Here is a 22,542-nt window from a genome sequence, read left to right as displayed (position 1 = left end):
CTTTTAAGCAAAGCATGTCTTGGAAATTACTAGAATATGTAGATGTGATGTTTTTCTGAAAGATTTCATTCAAAAGAATTCAAAGTTATGAACTTTTTTTGAAGAGTCAATCATGTTGATTTTATCCTTTTCTGCTTTTTTCATTTCTATTCCAAGAAATTATCCTATTTATCTCCTATGGGTTGCCTCCCCATAGTAGCATAATATTTGTAGGCATGCATATATAATGAGTCGGAAGTAATAGGCTTGAGACTATATGTGTAGGATTTCGACTCTTGTTTAAAGACGAGCATCGCCAAGTGCTGGAAACCATGTTGCGGGCCCAGGATTGCACAAAGCCTTCATTCATACCGGAAGTCCCGGGTATTTCTTACTGTCTGGTTCTAAGCCGACTTAAGCGTTTCGGCATAGACTTGGGAAGATGTGTTGGTCCCCGTCCTGAACTGATATCCAGGACCTTTGCATTTGCTGAGGCCAAAATAATATCAATGATTTAAAGAATATGGAACTTGGAACTTGGAATGTTACAACATTAAAAAAGATATCGTATCAAGATTTTGACGGGCGAATTCAGACGACTCAAATTGGACTTACTAGGAGTCTCAGAAACCCAAAACCCAGGCTGGGAAACCCAAATCTTGTTTAGGCTGGGAAGGTATTGATAATAGAATACTGATCGCAGATTCTATGACTAAAAAGTTCAGGGTGTCAGTTATAGTAGTATATGTCCCTGCAGAACCGATTGACGGAGATACTAGTAACTTAGATGAATTTTACTTACAATTAAAGGAGCAAACAATCGGAATTCTGGGTAGAAATAAGGTGTTTTAATTAGGACATTTTAACGCCCAGGTCAGTAGATATAAGGATAGATGGTACCCTTGCCTAGGTAAATTTGGTGCAGGGAAAAGAAAACAGTAATTGCTACCAACTACTGCAATTTTATAGGTACAACAATCTAATTATAACCAATTTGGTGTTTGGTCATAAAATGGCCCGTAAGTTAACATGGTATTCACGTGATGGCAAGACAGCAAATCTTGTGGATTGTATTATTGTAAACAGAGGACTGGCAGGATCAATAAAAGATACTAGGGTATATAGGAGAGCTGTTATTGATGCTAAAAGTAAAGATCACCATCTTGCAGTATCTAAGGTTAATTTAAAGCTGCAAGTTCGGAAGGGTAACTACTTCTCGAAGTTACGATGTCTCAAAGAATGATTCTCGAAGATGATGATTCTCGAAGAATGAAAATTTTGAGAGATACTTTTTAGGAACAGTTGAATACTAAACTGAAGAGTTTAAAATTTGACAATGTGGAAGATAGATGGAGTGATTTAAGGAAAACAATTTGAGAAGTTGCTGATGGTGTCTTAGGAAAGAAAGCTAGGAGTGCAGCTAGGAATATTAGTGAAAAAAAATTATATTTAATAAACAGGGGAAAGGGCTTGTATAAGAATTATCTGAGTCATAGATCATCTGAAAACAAAAGCAATGTAAAGAAAGCGGAGAAATCCTTAAAATATGAACTAAGGAGATGTGAAGACCAGGCCATGGATATAATTGCCAAGGATCTGGAATATGCTGCTAGACAGCATGACAGTTAAAATATAATAAACTGACAGTCATGACTGTCATACTAATAAACTGAGAGGGAGTAGTCAGTCCAGGCTCTTCCAAGTTAAAGTTAGGAACGGGGTCACAATTAGTGATAAGGAAAGAGTTAGAGAGATAGGCAGAGCATTTTGAGAATGTGTTAAACCGAGATAGAGTTGCAGGAACAGATGCAGAGGAAAATGAAAAAGTTTGTGATACCTTGGATGCGAAGGAAGATTTATTTTGTGGGAAGAATTAGTGACAGTACTAAAAGAATTAAAAAAAAAGACTTCAGGTGCTGATAGTGTGGTAAATGAGTTTCTTAAATATGACGACTCTGAGGTTTGAAATAATTTACTGAGGATTATAAATATGATTTTTGAAAAAGGGGAAGTACCTAACGATTTTGAGAAAACCCTAATTAAACCACTGCATAAGAAAAGTGATAAGAGTGACTGTGGTAATTGTCCAGGCATTAGTATGGTATCTGTAGGCAGCAAATTACTTAGTAATATGATACCTTTTAGACTAAGAGATGCTGCAGACAAAGTTATGAGAGAAGAACAGTACAGTTTCACAAAAGGTGGAGGAGGTGTCGACCAAATTTTTACTATTAGGCTAATAATTGAAAAGTGCCTGAGTTACCAAACACCTTTGGTCCTCAGTTTTATAGATTTTGAGCAAGCGTTCGTTTCTGTTGATAGAAGAACTCTAGCGAAGGTTTTATTCCTCTATGGTCTACCAGACAAATGCATTAAAGTGATTAGTGCCATGTACGAGAATAACACGGCTACGGTTCAGGTAGAAAATGAGGTTAGCAGATGGTTTCGTATTAAATCATGAGTTAAGCAGGGTTTGGTTCTATCCGCCTATATTTGGACCATTTTGATGGATTAAACTTAAGGAGCACAGGAAAGGTAATTGGAGACCACGGAATCAAATGGAAGGAAAAATTCTCCTGGACTTAGAGTTTGCTGATGATTTAAGCATAATGAAAAAAAATGAAAGTGAGAGAAACATGAAGAAATTTTTAGATGTTTTACGAGTTCAGGGAGCTAGAATAGGTTTAAACATTAATGTTAAGGTCGTAATATTAATGTAAAGGTTACATTAATGTAATTTAAATTTACAATAATGTAATTATTACATTAATATTAATTAGAATTTTACATAACATCAATATTTTACAATACGATAAAGGCTTTGTAACTTTAACGGTAAGTTTTTTTTAACGGTATCGTTTTTAACGATAAGGGCTTTGTAACTTTTGTTGGTTGTAATGAGGGGTTTGCAACTTTTGCGACTTGGTGTGCCTAGTATTTATTTTAAAATCCTTACAGATTAACAACTTCAGCGTTTAATCGAAGCGAGGAAACAAAGCCAAAGTTTTGATTGGGACGGAGGAGGAACGTTCGTGGCTGTGTTGGCCTCAGACGGCTTGGTGCTGCGATGAATTGTTAGCAGTAGTAGTAGTGCCCCTGAAAACTTAGCTTACAATAGAGGAGGATGTACATATAGCGGGGAGTCAGTTATGATGCATTGGGAGTAATAATTCAAATTATGGCGGTAAAATAAACACCAAACCCAAGATTAAAGAATTTTTCCTACTGTGGATAATGAAAATTGGAAATAATTATGTTTAATTCGTTTTAAAAAATAGCCGTGAAACTTCTTTTGGACCAAAAAATATTCAACATACCTGACTTCGCTGTCTCAATGACTCCTCAGTCACGGGATACCGAAGCCGAACTTTTTTGTATAATGGATGTTTTTCGTAGTGAGCAACAACCTTCATTATTGAGTCAAAATTAAGCGATCCCACACTGTACATGCGGTTATCTTCTTGTCGAATACGACAGTGTTTTATCTTCTTGTCTGCTCTGTAAAACAACAGGCAAAATAAAAACCGACCTAAAATTGCCATGAAAAATTTTTCCAGACAAATTCACTTCAATTTAGGTGGAAGAAGACAAAGAGCCCTATTCCAAGTCACGTTTAAGTTAACACAACATGTATTTCACATTTTTTATAATTTATTACCTGACTTAACAATCAAATAGCGATAAACACAGCATTAAACCAAATATTTCAAAGTGAAATTTTGTATTTTAGTCAGTAAACAGAACTATAAAACACTAACCTACAAAATAGTTTCAAAATTCTGAAACTAGGCCAAAAATGACCAATTTAATATCTCAGTTATTTCTAAAAAAAATATGCATTTCAAGATACTTCATTAAAACTTTTAACAAATCCCCTTAGGCACGACATATAAATCATTTAAAACTAAAGATGTAACTCAAACTTCTAAGTGGCATACAATGTTGTTGTGAGTCATATACGATACCATGGAGAACGGTCCCAACCAGGAAATTGTATGGAGACCCTCAGCTAAACATGAGAGACAAGCGGTTTTCTGTTGACACGACAAAATCAATAATATTGACACAAAGGAATAAAAATAATAGGGGCAGGTTCTTAAAAATTATTAAAAACCATTAAAGGAGTTTTATCTTATTTTTGAGCCCTAGTCAAGCAAAAATCTCCCCAAGGGATGAAGGACAAACTTAAAGAAGGAGGCAGTTCTTGGCTAGTAATATGAACTGCTGTCAATTTTCATATCGAATCCAATCTTCTATATTCATAGGTGTTTGGTTCCATACCTCTGATTCCTGTTTTATCCTAATTAGGCTATTGAACTGTACCCTATTATGGCTACTGAGCTTAGTGCGGGCTAAAGAAGTATACGAACACCGAAACTCGGCTAATAATGGCACCAGAGAAGGGATACCCTGCCGATGATGAGTACTCGCTTTAGTTATCTTGAAAATCCACATGCTCCTCGTGCTCCACAATACTTAGTTTTTCAAGGACTTACTGTAAATCACGGGAACGATAAAAAAAAGTGTTCGAATGGAATTTTTTTATTTTGTACCATGTTTGACCAGGAAACAATCGCAAAACGACTGTTAGTTAGAGTCTTGTCCGTCATGACTGGTACAGGTAAATTTTAGATTAGACCCTTAACAAGAGGTGTTTCTGGGAGTATATACAGGACATTAAGAATGTAAAATAGTTCTGACCGACTTCAAAACTTGTAGGACATGCGGTAGACTACGGGGATTGTAATCTCAAAGGACAAGTATATTTCTACCGAAAATGTTTTTGGTAAGCAGTTTGCCAAAGGTTCATATCTGATTGGTTGGAAAAGTGCGAAGTATGTACCTCAGGTCAAATGGAACTTGAACGCTCAATAAATTTTACCGAAAGGCCATACGATCAAAAAGGATTGTCTGATCTGGTTTGAAATTTACAAGATTTGTATGCTGGACCAAGAAGAAAAAAGTTTAAAATATTTTCCAAGTTAAAAGGCTTAAGCGTATAAAATGGGCAAAATATATTTAATTAGGCCCGCTTTCATGAACCCGTTGATTGGTTTCGGTGTCAAGGTATATTCGATAGAAAAAGAGGCAGCTGAAATTGCAAGTCTTCGGATTTATCTAACCGATGCTTCCAACTGATCAATACACAATCAATGGAATTTTGTTGGCACATCGCCAAGACGATTTAAGCCCTAAGTCTAAGCAAAAGAGAGCCAAATCCAAATAGTGGACCTACAGTGGGGATCAGGAGGAGACGCATGATGCGGCTACTTTAAACTAGAATCCTACAAGTATTTTTTTTTCTAGCAGTAAGGCACGCATTTGCCACTTTGCTTGATACTGAATCACACAATGATTTCAACCTGTTTGATTGAAAACCATATTGGGCCAATGGCCTCTCCAATACCCCCCTCAACCCACTCACGGCCAAGTCTAGCTGAAAAATAGGTGCCTTCAACCTTTTTTATGCCAGAATAGAACAAGAATTTTAACCTTGTATGATTGAAAGTGCAAAACATGTCTGCGGGCCATCCAACACCTACATCCACTGCCAATTCTCCAGCAGAAAAGCAGACAGGCCCTTATTTTCTTCGATCGACATTAAACTTAAGGAGTATATATCTTGGGCAAATGGAAGAGAGGAATGATAAAACTTCTGCGACAAAAACCTTGGGGCAGGGCGACATAGGAGACAGATTTTCGGAGTTGCACATCAATTCGTAGCTCCAATTGCTTTCCACTGGAAGGTAAGACGATCAACCTGAAGTTTGATGGGTATGATGGCTATAGTCAAGCAGACTTGCTTCAGGAAATTTTACTCTGGTCGAGGCACTAGCTGGTTTCAAAGTTTCTTAGATCTCGAGGGCAAAGATACCTGGAGTGTAAAGGTAAACTTTTGAAATTTCAAGGGAACAACCTCTTTAAGTGTAGGTACGTGTCCACCAAATTTTAAGTGGGTTTCGACACTTTTATCTTTTTGGTTATTTTCCCAACTACCTCTGACATATGCTAATAATCTCATGCGATTAATCTCAGGCGGAGTAAATCAGTCAAAAAATATGTCAAGATTCTAATTCTGCAATGGAAGACAGAATTTTTGTCTAGGAGTCTAAATTTCTGTCTAGAGAGAATCCCCTGCCTTTTTAGAATGACAGGAGAACTATTGAAGGAAGCCCAGGCCAACTTTTTAACGATACAGGTTGAAAACTATGGGCTTCTGCTTCAAAAGAGGTGCAACAAGCATAACTTTTTACTGCAAAGTTGACAAGGGGAGGGGTATGAAGGAAGATCCCCAGGACCACTTAATGCCTTTAAGCTTGTTTTCACAAGTATCAGAAATTAACTGGTTTTGGAGCAAATAAAACTATACAAGAACGTTATCTGATTTTATTTTTTCAATATGTACAGCAATAAATTAACTTGTCAGCCCCTTGAAAAATGATTTACTTCATGAGCCAATTTTGGTACAAAAGAAAACTTGTGTCGTATAATATTATCAGCCTTTCAAGGATTATGTACAGTATTAGTAGCAACGGTGTACCTCTCTTAATCCAGAAGTTGATTTTCTTGCCATGAGCAAACTTTCTAGTGTCACTACTAAGAAAATAGCAAAGAGTAAGCTTCAATTTCTATAGAACTGGGAGAACTACTAAATTTAATGAGGCATGTGAGATAGATACCTCTTCCTCAGTTTCAGTTCCAAATGCAAAAAGCGAAACAGCAAACTCAACCCAAATCGCAAACATAAATGTCTTGCAGAAGGATTTCATAATTTTTCAATTTATTAGTCTAAGAAACAAATTGACGATGGGGAAGGGAACCTTCGCACATCTTAAGCGATTCTATATTTTAGCCCTACTTTAATTTGAAACTAAGTTGTACTTGCTCGAAGAAATAACAGAAGACAAAACAGAATTACATAGCTGTTCTGACCAAGACAACAAAACTTAGCTTCAGCTCATACATTGTGGTCTCATGGTCAATAAAAACCGAAAACCATCCTTTTTGGCCTTTTTGTAGCTTCCCTAAGTATTATGCCACATTCATCAATCCAGGCGGAAGTATATACTATCCACGGAAATTGAAGGGATTAGACAATTACAACTAGTTCGTAATAACCTGATATTGGTACCGCAGACAAAAATTCATAAAATAAAATAGGACAAAACCAAAGGGGTGCTCCCACAACAAAATAATTAAGTCAGTCCTTAACTTGCAGAAATTACTGTGAATGAATAAAGACACCTAAAAGAACAGAAATTAAAAGAATAAGTCAAGCCAAAGGTATAAATTACTTCGAATAGAGGGTTTACTGACCACTCAAACCCCCTAAATGCTAAAGTTATCATTTTTGTTTTGTTTTTAGTGCCCGAAGAGTAAACCAAAACGGTAAATCTAGTATTCTGGCCTTGAAGGCGAAACCCCAGTTTCTAAAGGGGTAAAATAAGAAACCCCAGTTTCTTGGATAAAATATTTATCAATATATTCTCTTCGAAAACGAACCAAGCTAGCTTTTTTGCATTTTGTTCAAAATTTAAATACGCTTAAATAGAAAGGTAAAGAAACAAAAAACTAGAGGCTTAACAAAATATCATTTTAAAGCAGGATTGAACCCTGGTTCTATACATTTATTTTAAAATGGCCATATATACAAACGAAAGAGTTTGCTAGTTTAATGCATGGTCATCCCCGTTCGGCGTTTCAAGAAGGGGAAAACATTTAGTGTCCCGGTCTTTAAAACAAAATTCTAACATTTAGTCTTCAAAATAGAGACTTATTTTGTAAAGCATGAGTTTTCACCAGACTTTATTTAGACCAGCCTCTTTACTCAATGAAATCAAACTACAATTTCTTTCACACAATAGTCAAAAAATGACTTTGTAAAGAGCGATGTGACAGATTTGCAGACAAGCCCATCACCACCCCCTTAACAGTCAGAGATAAAAGATGGCGTCAGAGAGATGAGCCTTTAAACCCTTGGATGACACCCAGTTAAATCAAGAGCTGAATAAGAAAGAATTATCTTTGAAAAAAACGGAAAGCTTCTTCTCATATCCGTCACCTTGATGAATATTAGAATTACAAAAACGAAACTGTTTGATTCATATTTTTTGTTCGTTCCTTTTTCCCTGTCTTTGGGCCCTGGAGCACATTGGGAGAGAGGATGTCAAATGTCGTGTTTTGTTGGTGTTGTCCATATACTGTAAATAAACAAACTTGGACTTGAAACCAACTGAAATGTACTTTTTAGGTTGAGAAGCCAAAGAATTGAATTAGCCCTCAATAAATACATAAACATTTCAAGGAAAGAGGGGGAGATGCGTTTATGGTGCTTTAGTTTCATGGAGAGTCCACCGAACCGATTTTGAACTGCAAGCACGGATCCAGGCCGTATCACTTTCATAGATCCATTGAACAGCAAGAATTCACTAACATAAGGTTGAAAGTGCAATAATTTCGAACTAACCTGAAAGAAATAGTAACCGCTTCACTTTCAGATGGCCTTACCAAGAACGCGCCATCTTTTGGTATAAGTCTAAGCATTTCTTCTGCTTGATTTCTATTAATATTTGGGTAGAACCAAGGCTGATTTTCGTGCACATTAGATTGAGGAACAGGGGTTCCAAGTGTAATACTAAAATCCTAGAAAAAAAATTCACAATATAAAATAGGCTGTTAACGTTGCTATGGCAAAAAGAAGAGTTGTTGCAGCCTTTGGTCTGCTTCGCCGAAGAAAGAGCTGTGGAAGGAACGCTTCAATCTTTTTTCTTCGCCATCCATTAAATAACAAAGTTATCCAAATCAATAGAAACTTTGAAACCGGTATATTTCAAAATTAATTTAAAAAAGATTTAAACGATGGCGTTCATTAAAAACTGTCTTAAAATAAACCGTTTCCTTAAAAATAACTTTATTCTTTACTTCCTGCCTCCCAAATATTGTTCTTAGTTTGAAAATGCACCAGGGACATAAGCTAACGCTTTAATACATCGCCCAAAAATATAAAACTAAGCATAACCTACATTGTTATTTCTAGAATCGCAGCATCTACAATCAAAGCGTATTTTACTTTGCCTCTCGACATAATACTTACTTATTGTTTCCTATGTATTTGATGGTAAAAACATTCTGATTATACAGAGTGATTGTCACTCAAACGCTTTACTAATGTAAAACTGAAAACTGAAAACTAAACTAATTTGTAAAACTGAACCACTGTGTTGTATTATTATTGTTTAGAATCGTTGTTGAACAACTTGTACAGAAAAACTTGCCTGAGATAAAAAGGGTAGGAGACGAATAAAAAAGGAAGCGGTTAGCATAAGTATGTAGCCCGTCGCGACAAAAACACCCGGGCTGTAAACTCGAATGATGTAAAATTCCTTGATTAAATACTCCTTGGCGGAGAATATCCTATATCTCAAGTGTATGTAGACAATTCGGTGAAGACTCATAAGTGGCGGACGTCCTTGAAAATCCCTTTGCTCTGATTCCTTGGCCCAAAATTACTTGCCTTATAAGTTTTAAATAGATTGGAGGCTGGAGAAGGAAATACGCTTCTGAAAATCATGATTCTTAAGTCCAATTGGTCCAGGGTACTTGCCCCATATATCAAATGCTGATCAATGAAAAGCACTGTCTTTCTGCTTAAAATTTGGGGATGGTCTTCAAGGGGCTATGAGCCCCCTTGTGCCTCAAAACATGCAAAATAATTTTTTTTTTTATTATTCCGCTTCAAAAAAGAGCAACACATACCCCCTTCTCCACTAAAAATCTGGCAGCGAGATGGGAGGGGGAGGGCGTATTTGAGAAGCAAGGGCCCAATTTTTGCCCCAAACAGTACAGTATATATCATTGCAACCTTTTTGATTTATGCAAGGTGTGAAATGCCTATTTTTCGGCAAAAAATTTCGCAATGGGACAGTAGGGGTGTTGGAGCAACTCCCCACCCCCCTTGGTTCTTTTATCATAAAGATTAACAAGAGCTAAGAGCTCATATGGCACTTGTGACGAGGTCGGAAGAGCCAAGAGCTTATATGGTATGAGCTCTAGCGAAATTCTAAGAATCAATAGATTGATTTAAAAGGAAAATCAGAGGCTAAATGTCGGTCGGGATTTAAAATAAGAGCTCTGAGTCACGAGATCATTCTAAATATCAAAATTCATTTTGATCCGATCACCCACTCGTAAGTTAAAAATACCTCAATTTTTCTGATTTTTCCTCTCCCTTCAGCCCCCCAGATGGTTGAATCGGGGAAAACGACTTTATCAGGTCAATTTGTGCAGCTCCTTGACACGGCTACCAATTTTCATCGTCCTAGCACGTCCAGAAGCACCAAACTCGCCAAAGCACTGAACCCCACCCCCTTACTCCTTACGATCTCTCCACTCTGAGCGTTCCCCAAGATTTCCAGTTTCCCCCTCCAACTCCCCCCAATGTGAAAAGATCTGGTTGGGATTTGAAATAAAAGCTTTGATACATGAGTTCCTTTTAAATATCACATTTCATCAAGATCCGGTCAACCGTTCTTTAGGTTAAAAATACCTCAATTTTTCAAGTTTCATCCAGATCTCTCCACTCTTAGCGTTTTCCAAGATTTCCGGTTTCCAAGATTTCTGTTTTCCGCCTCTAATCCTTTATGTCCCGGATCCAATTCAAATTGAAAATGAGCATCTGAGATATAAGATTCTTCTATATATCGATTTTCATTAAGATCCGATCAACCATTCGTAAGATACCTTGATTTTCACGTTTTCCAAGAATTCCGGTTTCTTCCTCCAACTCCCCCCAATGTCACCAGATCTGATCGGGATTTAAAATGAGAGTTCTAAAGCACAATATCCTTCAAGTTTCAATTTTCAAATTTCATTAAGATCTGATCACCCGTTCGTAAGTTAAAAATACCTAATTTTTTCTAATTTTTCCGAGTTACTCCCCCCTCCCAACTCCACAAAAGAGATCGGATCCGGTCCAGTTATGCCAGTCACGTATCTTGGACTTGTACTTGTTCTTCCCACCAAGTTTCATCCTGAGCTCTCCGCTTTAAGGATTTTCCAAGATTTCCCCCCCCCCCAGTGACACTGGATCCAACCTGGATTTAAAATAAATATCCAAGTTACGAGGTCGTTCTAAATATGACATTTCATTAAGATCCGATCACTCCTTCGTAAGTTAAAAAAAAAACATCACTTTTTCTAATTTTTCAGAATTACCCCCCCCCCCCCCCAACTCCCCCATAGAGAGCGGATCCGTTCCGGCTATTTCAATCACGTATCTAGGACTTGTGCTCATTTTTTCCACCATGTTTCATTTCGATCCCTCAACTCTGAGCGTTTTCCAAAATTTTAGGTTCCCCTCCCTAACTCCCCCCAATGTCACCAGATCCGGTCGGGATTCAAAATAACAGCTCTGAGACACAATATCCTTCCAAACGTCAAATTTCATTAAGATCTGATCACTCCTTCGTAAGTTAAAAATACCTCATTTTTTCTAATTTTCAGAATTAAATCCCCCCCAACTCCCCCAAAGAGAGCCGATCCGTTCCGGTTATGTCAATCACGTATCTAGGACTTATGCTCATTATTTCCGCCAAGTTTCATCCCGATCCCTCCACTCTAAGCGTTTTCCAAGATTTTAGGTCCCCCCCCCCAAACTGCCCATAATGTCACCGGGTCCAGTCGGGATTCAAAATAAGAGCTCTGAGACATGATATCCTTTCAAACATGAAATTTCATTAAGATCCGATTCTAAACACAAGTTTCTAAAGTTTCAGTTTCTAAACACAAGTTCAATATAACTATTCTATATAGAAGAACCAAACTATCATCTTAGAAACTCTCTTTTGTCACTCGTACTCTTTCCCAAATAAACCACTTTCAAAATTTAGCACCAATCAGTAAGAGAAAATTAAGATACGCCTCTAAAAAATTTGCTTTCTTGAGGAAATTACTAGCACGATCCCTGCCACAGTTGCGGTGAGGAGATTAGAGTTCGCTAAACCTCCGCTTACGCCAACTACCCCCGTCAGAAAGACTGTTGACTGGAAAATTGATTAAGGGGCTTTGTCTTGAGCTGAGATCAATCGCCATGCGGAATCTGCTCCAGGAGACATCCTCCACAGGACACATTTCTTAATCCCTCAGAGAGTACTTGTCAAAGCTTTAAAACTGAGTTTATTACTTTCCAGGCAGCTCATTTTTAGTTCCTAAATTTTTCAGATTACATCTCTCACCGCATAGAGAAATACTAATAACAAAACATCCAGATAAAATTCTTTGGGTACACAAGAAAAGACAATCCCTCTCCTTTCTTCTTTTTTTTTAGTAAAAAAACTATATTAATTAACATCCATTCTGTCACAGATAATCCTAAGAAAAAAACTCGCAGGAAAATAATTTGGTGCATGCACCAGTGAGAAACAAGACGCCTCTTCATTTTAGAAAATGCGTTTTTTTTTCTGGTGCTCAAATCTAGTTCTATCCCTAGCACCGATTTATTTTCATTGATGGCACTGTGAATCTTAATATATGAAAAATAGAGATTGGTGGCTCTTATAGCTTAAGATCTTATAGTACCATAGACACGCTCTTAAGCATTTATTTCAACGAGACCTTACTTCTAAGCGGATGGGGATAGAAAGGACGAAGATTCTCCAGGGCTGTTTATCATACGGTGTCTACTCAACACTTGAGTTACTCGGTCTCTTTTTACAGAGACAGGTAGCAAGTTTGTTATCCAGCCTTGTGGCAGCGACAATTGAGCCCCGGTCCCATATTGCCAAGAAGAGCAACAATCCCCTGAGCTAACACAGGATTTGGGGATAGAGGGGAAGGGGAGGGGGGAATTTCGTCAAAATTGCAAAACAAACGAATTATATAAAAAAATAAGTTAAAATGGGCATCAACACAGAATTGTGAAAATTACATGAGGGGCTTGGATAGACCCATCCCCGTGGAAACACCCGAGAGACAAAACCGCCAATACACAAAAAGCAGATTTTTAGTTTAATTTTGCGAAAATATCTTACGTGACTTCGAAGTGGATTATTTCGATAGTGCATGACAAGTTCATAAACACTACTGAACATATCCCTGTCAACCATGTAGTATCTAGTCTCTCCTCTTTCTAATCGTGATCTGATTCGACAATGATAGACTCTGCCTTTCCGTCTGAAAAAAGAAACAAAATTGATATTGAAACACAGTATTCCTGTTATTCTGAATAGCAATATTCGTGGTTCCATCTAAGCATCGGCACTGTTTTTGTTTTTATTTGTATTTTTATTTTTGTCTAACCTGTTTTCTGTTTCTGTAAAAAAAAAAAAAAAAAAAAAAAAAAAAAAAAAAAGAAACAGGACATCTGTTTTTTTCGGACCTGTTTCTGTGTCTTTTTTGTCTTTTGTTGACCTGTTTTTTCTGTTTCTGTTTTTTTAACCAGTTTTTTTTGTTCCTTCACCTTTGTGTAACCAATGCTCTCAAGTTCTGGGGAGAAATTTATGTAGAGCAAGTTGTTGCATGTGAATCTGACGACAATGGTGATTGCCTGAAAGAAGGGTCAAGTAGAGAGCAAGAAATCAATGCGGACGAAGATGATCTACCCGATGTCATAACTGAGGATATTGCTAATACCGCGTCTGATATGGATGACCCTGATAAGTTGGATGAAGAAAATGCATGTAATGAGTGGGCTGGAGGCAGCACTAGGCGCATACTGTAACTAATGCTTTTTCAGCTAAGAAGAAGCTCTAGTCTACCTACAAGTCTAACTAGTCTAACTAGTCTAGCTCCGGAGATTGAGAACTCCGGAGATTAAGCTCAATATTAACTTTAAAGTTGGTCCAAAACAGAGCCAAAAGCTTGCAGTACTGTTATCTTAAATCTTAGAACAAAATAAGTAAGTTTAGGTAGTTTGTAAAGAAGTGGAAAGGGCTTTAAAGTACATGTAACTAGAAAAAAGTGGTTCTAGCGACTAGTCAGTGTTTGTATTCAACGAATTTTAGACCTCATGGATGCATCAGTAGCTGCAAGCACTTTTCTTATTTAACATTTTTACCGTCCGTACTAATGATGCCACATAGGTAAAAGATGTTATCCACTCTTCCAATTTTCTCGGTACCCAATGTCCCTTCTTTATCCTCACTTATCCCTATAAATTAATTTAATTCACTACAACTTTTACCTGGTTCCCCAACTCATTAGTATAATCTTAGTCTAGAAGGGTTTTTTTACCACGTTCTCCCGAAGCATAACTCCTTTACGGTCTTTGAATAAAGCTATCTACCTAAACAGAAGTTTGATTTGTTAACACATTTGTTTTGATTTGTTAACACAAGAATTTGTTAACACATCTATTCCTTCCCTAAAACCTTACTGTTTTTACTTTAAACTTTATCTACAGCATCTCTAAGTCTACGAAAGGGGGTCAGTCTTCCCTAAGATTTGTTCCAATTCCATGGTGCTCCTGGAACAAATTGTAAAATAGGTGCCTAAAATTCAATATTCAATGCTTCACCCCCCCCCCCTCTTCCATAAGGAAAAGTTATCTAGTCCACTTTTCTATTTCTAAGGCCTGGACTTGTATATCCATTGTTTAGTATATACACGAAGGTTAAATTTATATTCTTTTTGTTTATATCCATTCTGAATTTCGCAGAACGGAATTAACTAGTATTATTTTTTAAATTAATTTAAGATAAATAGACAGTTGTCGGGTAATTGCTATTCATTTTTAAATCGAGTGAGCGTATATGCTAATTTTTTAGGCTTTTCTTGGGGGGGGGGGTAGAAGGATTGATTATTTTTCAACAAGCAAGTGCTTACCATAATAATAATAACTTAATTTTTGAAAGTGTTTCGCTTAAGCACAAAAGAGGAAAAAAAATAACTATACTACACTAATATTAAAGCTAAGTGGACTTCGATAAACATAACATTTTTACAATGATCCAGATATAATGATAACAATAGTGAATATTGCTGTTGTTAAGACAAAAATTACAGTTGTCAAGTCTCTTATACACAATGTTTCAATATATACCACCCAACTATGTTGTAAAGGAGTTTAACCATTTTATATAATATCTAAACGCTATGATGAATATGGGTGTACGGACCTGTCCTCAGTGGGAAAGGTACTCAAAGAACTAGTATACTGCCTTCTTCTTTTGTGGCATATTCCTTGGCAAGAGGCATATAAAGAATATCCGACCCCGATTTTTCTCACACGCTTTTCAAATGAATCTTTGCTTGATAGAATACTACCCCTATAGAATTGGTTCTGGATGGATAGCGCCAAACAATGCTATTATTTCAATTATTCTTTCTGAGCATTTCTTCCTGTCATCCACTCAATTAATTTTACTCAGAATACGACAAGCAATTAGATATTTTAGTCGCTCTACCTATTAAGACAATCCTTCATGGTGTATCAGTATTTCTTAGAAAAAAAGTAATGTAGAAACCAACTGAAGAAACACCAAGATTAGAATAATGGAAGATACAGTGATAAAAGTGATCGGGTATGGTTCTGAAGTGTAGCCGCTCCGAAAAACGGTAGAGGATTTGATAGGTGTTTACCAGAGAAATTGCTTACGATAAAAAAAGCTTTTAAAACCGAAAAAAAATTAAATGCATTTCTAAGACGTTTTTTAGTCAGACAAAATTTAGGCGGGGGGGGGCTCAGACCGAAGCCCTCCCCCTGGATACAGCCTTGGTTCAGATTAAATTTACAATTTTTATATTCGAACATAATCGACAGGAGATCCTATCGATTCCTTGATGTTTTAATACAAAAAACAGAACATATAGTTAAATGTACGACAGTAGATCTAATCAACTCCTCAACGTTGAAAACCAAAAAAACGCATAAATGAGAGTCCGTTACAATTTGTTTTATTTTCGATGTTAAAAGTAAATACTATCCAAAGAAACTTAAACCCATTCACATTTCCCGAAACTGACGCGACTAGTAGATAAATTACTGACAGATATGGATAGAATTGATTTGTAAGCTTTTTCTCAGAAGTTATTTTTTTCGACGACTTGTTCTCGGTGTAAGGGGTTGGGGTGTAAGAAGTGAATTCTAGGTTTCAGTTCTCAAGGGAAAAGAACCCCATGGAAATTTTGGCTTTTACCCAGCTCTAGCAATTAAACTAAGGTAAGACGAAAATAACGATTTGGATATTTTAACAAAACGACAGGGTATCTAATCGACTCCTTTTTGTTTTTAATACAAAAAAAAAGCTAAAATGAAAGTGTGTCAAGTTCTTTTTTTTTTACTTTCAAGTTAATAGATTAGAGATCCGTCAAAAAAAAAGTAATCCTCTATATTTTCTGAAGCTGCAGTAGCTACTCAATAAAGGTCGATCGATCAGGATGGGATTCCATTACAGGCCTTGCTTATGAGAATTTTCAAGGAACTGAGACTGTGCGATTAACGTAGAAGTAGCAGGAGCCTTTTAGGACCCTTCCCCAGTCAAAATTTGAATTTTTTCGTAAATTTGGGAGTTCAATGGCAGTAATGAAAATTTTAAAGAATCCCCAAAAAACATCCTGGCAGCACAATTATCCTGGAAAGACAGATTATTCTTAGAACCACATATATTCTTGGAAACCGTGCAACAATTAAGAAATTAAGAAACAAAAAATCAAACGAAATATAAGAAACCTTTTCAGTCTGGATATTGGTTAAACCATTTTAGATGAGATTAAGATTTATGAGCTAATGAAAACCCATGAGATCAGCCTCATTTTTTCTGTGCAACTTCTGATCGGATGTGTTTGCTCGTGAACCAATGAGATGATTTGGGTTTTTGGCTCCTCCCTTGCCATCGTCACATAAAGAAATAACTACAAGAGACAATGGTAATTTTTTCTTTTTTGCAGTGTTTATTTTACACAGTAGGCTATTATTTAAATCCAGTACAATATCACACGTGATGTCATCAAACAGTTCGTAGTAAGAAACTGTAAATAAGGAGCGACTCGACCCAATAGTAAGCGGAAATAAAAAAAAAAACAGAATTTTGATAACAACACATGCATCAAAAGAATTTACTCTTTATTTTGCTTCCAAATATATGACATTCATTCAGCTAAATATCACCCATCAAAAGCTAGGATACTGAGAAGATTTGCCTGGTTTTTTCAAAGGGGGAAAACATTACCCCCCCCCCCCCCAGTCAAGAAATCTTATTGAAAATTGCACTATCAGATTCAGCGTGTTAGAGAACCCTCTTATAGAATTTTTAAGCTCCTATCTTTAAAAATGTAGAGCTTTGTTTTTTTTACCAGAAGTATGATCATGGATGCGTGTTTACTTTTTTCTTTGTTCTTCCCAGAGTGATTGTACCAAGCAAACAGTCCTAGATGATAGGAAGAGGGTTCATATGGTCAGAAGTTGACAGGTTCTGGTTTCCTTTACAAGTAATCAAAAAAAAGGAGGGCAACTAGCCCGCCTCCCATGCCCTTTCTTCTCTAAAATCAGCTAGCCCAACTTCCATACCCCTTTTTCCCCAGTCATCGGATTAAAATGCTGAGATAACCGTTTTGTTCAACATAGTTGAAAGATGTAATAGCTATGTCTTTGTGGATGACACGACCCCCTACAACTTCCGGAGAAAAGGCCTCAAGTTATGAAATTCGCCCATGGTTTACACATAGTATCTATGTGAGACGAATTTTATACAGGGATCATTTCCCACCAGGATGAAAGTTTCCTGGGGTGAAAATTTCAGAAGAAATTTTACACAGTGGTAATTTGCAAGGAATTCACACACAAAATTCGTTTGTTTTATTTTTTTGTTGGTTTTTTTTTTTTTTTTTGTCTTACTTTCTCGTTGGTAAACCCATTTTACATGTGGATAAGCTCTGAGGGAAGTGTCCGATTGGAATTTTCGGCGGAGTTAGAATTCTCTGGAAATTTTTACGTGGGGGGATTCTCCGCGGGGGAATTAGCACCAGAAGAAATCCTCCATCGGAAAATTTTCCATGAGAAAAACTTCCGTATAGGGAAAGGGGATTTCCAGGAAATATTCAAATGAAAGTATGCTAAAGAGTATTTTTCACGTGGCATCGTAAGCAAAAAATTTTCTGGGGAAAATTTGTAGCAAGGATGGAATTGCCCAGGGGGAATTTCTCATGAGAGGGAACGATTTTACGTGGGAGGAATTTTCTATGGATGAGTTTTTCGGGGGGGGGGGGTCTTCTACTGAGCGGAAAGGCAGATTTCAAGGAATTATTCAAAGAACGGTCAGAAATTAATATAAAAAAAAACAACAAGTTTTTTTCTACTGAAAGCAAGGAGCAACATTATATCTAAAACGAAGAGAAATTATTCCGTATGTGAGGGGGGCTGCCTCCTGTCCAATATCCCATTCTTTACGCTAAAGTTCGGCCTTTTGGTCCAATTCTTTAAGAACGATTCTTGAAACACAAGGTCCATTTACTTACAACTAGAACCTTTTTTGTAAGTACCATACTAAAAAACTTTAGCATGAAGAGAGAGGTATTGAGGAGTGGGCAGCCCCCCTCATAAACGGAATAATTTCTGTTCGGTTTAAGTTTTAATATTGCTCTTTAGTTTCAGTAGAAAAAAACTTGTTTTTATTCTGTATAAGAAAAAGGTTATCATACATGAATGAGAGAGAAAAAGATCCCACAAAATTGTCACTATTCCGGACAAGAAAAGCGCCATCTCCCAAGTCGACACATTGTTTAAGGAGTTCTTCTGCTTTGGATCTTCCACCCGCAAGCCTTCCGTGAAACCATTCTTCACAAAGGTGTAGTTCGGCTAGTGGAAGCGATGATAAAGACTGCAAAATAGAATAGTACACTTAGCACATTATTTTGGACTTACTATACTTTATTTTATTTACTTTGTTTGACTTTATTACACTTTATTTTATTTTTCCATTTTATTTACTTTTTTACTTAATTATACTTTATTTTACTTTTTATGTAAAACACACATAAAACAAAAAACACATACTTTTATGTAAAACCGCCCACAAGGCCATTATTCGTTCAGTGGAATTTTTTTCAATTATATTACTAGATTTGCATATGCATTTCTTTAACCAACCAAAACGATGCAAAAACTTTCTGAAGCCATAGATTGACAAAACGTCACAGTTAAAACTGCCAAATACTGAACTTAACACCTCTGCAATATGAGCGTGGGAGCGGGCCTAGTTGCCCTCCAATTTTCGGTCTCTTAAAAAGGGCTCTAAACCTTTTAATTTCCGTTGGAATGAACTCTCTCCCGACATTTTAGGATCACTGGGTCGATACGGTCACCCCTGAAAAAAAACACGTATCCGTATTCTTTCTTCTACTAAATTGAGACCTAAGTACGGTAAATTACAACCTTATAGAAAAACCTTGAGAAAAATTATTAGCCCTACAAAATGTTAAGTTTGACTCTCCTGTGAATCTCATCCCATGTTTAGCGAATGTTTTTATTCCTCAGCTGATCCTGTCAATCAGCTTATGCTTGTATTTGGAACACATAAATCTAGTCAAGTAAGTTATTTTAATACATATCAATTGGCAATTCTTTCCACCCTCCATGGAAGCAGTCATTTCCCACAAATCTTTCATTGCGAGACCTTCCCACCCCATTTGGTTGGCCGACAATGACAACCGTTGGTAATCTGTCATCCTTCATCCGCAGAACGTGTCTTAGCCATTTCAACCTTCGTTTCATTATAGCCATAGAAACCTGGATTGAACAACATTTTTCGTACGGCTTACTGTGTGAGATACAATCAGTCAGTTGGGTGCCCAGAATAATCCATAGGCAAATTGTATGGAAAATATCTTGCAAATCTTCCTATGTTTTTTGGAGAGGACACGCTCCAGAACCATACCTGGATGCCAGGGCATCATTTCGGGGGGGGGGGGGGTCACAAGGGGGGGGGGCAGTTGCCCATTGATATCTCGAAAGTGATACCAATTAATTAATGCAATGGGACTAATTCAAGAAAATACTAGGGCAATGGGGGGGGCAAATGTTTTCACATTCAATCTATAGGGTCGTTTTTTCGATTTTTTCAATGAAATGATAATACGGAGGATATTTTTTCAATGAAAATACCAAAAAAGGGTATATTTTTCGAAATGTAGATTAGTAAAAAACAAACCTACGAGGTGCAAATACCCCACCCCTCTGATCGGTAAAACCAAATTTACGTATGTTGTTTTCGATTTTTAAGCTTTTTAATGTTCTGCAGACAGAAAAAAATAGACATTTTTTTAAAAGACAGGTTTTCGTAAATTTAAATTAAGCTTGATTGAAGATTATTTTAGTTCCGCTAGATGGCGACTTACTGTCAGTGACGCTAGTAGTTACTTATTCCTGCGAAAACCATACTAAAGCGTTTGATCTTTCTCTCTTATTAATTGGCCACACTCTTTGGCTCACACCTTCAGACCAGAGTTGGCAGTCAATTTAAAAAATGGGAACTCATTCGACGCATTAGTAACCTTTGAAAGTGACGTCTTAATGAATTGTGTCAGCACCCATTAAGATATTAACCAGCATATTATCAAGGATAGGACAAAACATTTCTTCCGTTTTTTTTCATGCATTTATCTCATAGTTCACAACTAACTTTACAGCATGAAGGCTCATCCGATGCCGAGTGTTCCATGTAAGTACAAGGGGGTTTTGATTGTGCCACTAGGCAATACACGAAATCCATAAATTTCTAAATGCATCTTCAATCGACTAATATTTTCCAGTTAAAAACAAGTTTGGAAAAATGGGAAGATAAGTCTGCAAACCACGAGTATTGGAAGGTATAGTGATGACAGTGGTCAAGTATGAACTGTGGGCACTCAGAAAAAGAAGGGGGAGGATTTGTTAGATGTTTTCCAGATGAATTGACATTGATAGGTTTAGGCTTAGGTACCTGTCTGACTAACCGTATTTCAAATAGTACGCTGTACAAAAATGTGTTGTAGTAAGCTGTACAAAAACTGTGCACAAGTCTTTAAAGTACAACTACCCAAATCATGGCTACGATATGTCTTCTGCTAAAATTAGTACTTTCAAACATTTGCCAGGACTGAGAAGAACAAGGCGGCCAAAAAAATTGTAAGTCGAAATGGGCTGTCTCGCTCCAATTATGGAGATCACAACTTCTACAAAAGTTGGCTCACAACTTTTTCTTTTCGTTAATTCCACTGTTGTATAAAAATTTCAAATATAAAAAGAAAAAGTTGTTTTGATTAATTTCTAAATAAAGTTGAATATTATTTAATAAAATAAAATCACTAAAGGGAGCAACAGAGTGAATAAGAGAGCAGAGATAATAATGATAAACAAGCGGCAATAGAAATAACAGAGGTAAAATCAATAATTTTAATTACTCGTTGTTAATTAAGAAAAATTACTATGATAAACAATCAAAATATTTTAGGCTTGTTTTGTAATAAAAAATCATTATGACAATTTGAGAGAGAAGTTTCCGAGATATTATCAACTAATAATTTATGATTTATTTTTCCTTTTACCTGCATCTTGGTAAATTGGTTGATTAAGTTAATTTGTATTCTATTTGCTCAATTCAGTACGGTACTAGTTCAGATATAAGATGTTTAAACGATACATTACATTTGCCCGTCATCTAAAGCACAGATCCTGACTTAATGAGATGAAACATCATTATTCCTGTCATAACAAGGAATAGGATTAATATTTTCTCAAATGCATCCAGGATTACTCTCTACCTCCCACGAAAGCACCTTTTACTACGAGCTTGATTGATATACAAAGATAATATCTACACTTATTTTTTGAAGTTTAATATAATTACATTTACTTCCATTTCAATTATTTAATTTTTAAACATGGTATTGCTGCTGTCGCGTTCCGTTTTCAATTATCACTCAGCAGGCATTTCATGTAGAAAATTAGTCAGCCTTTTTTGCTTTTATTTATATCCAAATTCTCGTACTGTCTGAACACTCACATATCCGTCCTCACATGATCCGTACTACTTCTTTAGGATTAGTCTTAATACAGGAAACTTAGAGCCAATCATAATAGAATATACCAAAAGACCGAAGAGTATCGGTAACTTGCAAGAGTGAAAATAGGCACTAGAATCAACTAAAATCATCAACGCCATCTTGTACTTGGCACAACTTGGCATTTTTGTAGATTTGTAATCGTTTTTCTGTCAGAAATTGAGATCAGATAATTACTACTACACATAGTTTATCAACTATACAAATTAAATTAATTATTCCTAATTATTATACTAATTATTATAATTATTATATATTATAACTAATTATTATATAATTTAAATTAATTCAATTAATTATAAATTAATTATTATTACAATAATACCAAGTGTCACCAAGCGCTAGATGGCTTTGAGTTTTTTTGGTGATACTAGCATCGGTTCCCACTCTTGTAAGTTACCCATACTTTTCGGCACAACATCGTTTTCTGAGGAGTTTGGGGCAAGTTAATTTGCCACGAGCAATGCAAACCACTATATTCTCAAAACTTGGAGCCTCAACAACAATTCTGACTCATTCATCATGTTGTCA

At 36.4% G+C, this 22,542-nt stretch overlaps 1 protein-coding gene and 1 long non-coding RNA gene across 2 annotated transcripts in view; one reads left to right on the top strand and one right to left on the bottom strand.

Moving 5' to 3' along the window:
* LOC136028227 (1-phosphatidylinositol 4,5-bisphosphate phosphodiesterase gamma-1-like) overlaps positions 1 to 22,542 on the bottom strand; it is a 158,427-nt gene that overhangs the window by 100,461 nt on the left and 35,424 nt on the right. The window contains exons 6-9 of the mRNA XM_065705951.1: positions 18,613 to 18,791; positions 13,008 to 13,149; positions 8,447 to 8,622; positions 3,297 to 3,477 (exon numbers count right to left, since the gene is read on the bottom strand). Coding sequence (XP_065562023.1) covers positions 3,297 to 3,477; positions 8,447 to 8,622; positions 13,008 to 13,149; positions 18,613 to 18,791 — 678 coding nt within the window. The remainder of the gene's footprint in view (positions 1 to 3,296; positions 3,478 to 8,446; positions 8,623 to 13,007; positions 13,150 to 18,612; positions 18,792 to 22,542) is intronic.
* Positions 1 to 22,542, top strand: part of LOC136028234 (uncharacterized) — a 92,774-nt gene that overhangs the window by 53,823 nt on the left and 16,409 nt on the right. The gene's annotated exons all lie outside the window — the stretch shown is intronic.

Source organism: Artemia franciscana, chromosome 6 (assembly GCF_032884065.1).
Source record: "Artemia franciscana chromosome 6, ASM3288406v1, whole genome shotgun sequence".
Classification (NCBI taxonomy): Eukaryota; Metazoa; Arthropoda; class Branchiopoda; order Anostraca; family Artemiidae; genus Artemia; species Artemia franciscana.
This window is presented reverse-complemented; position numbering and strand designations above follow the sequence as displayed.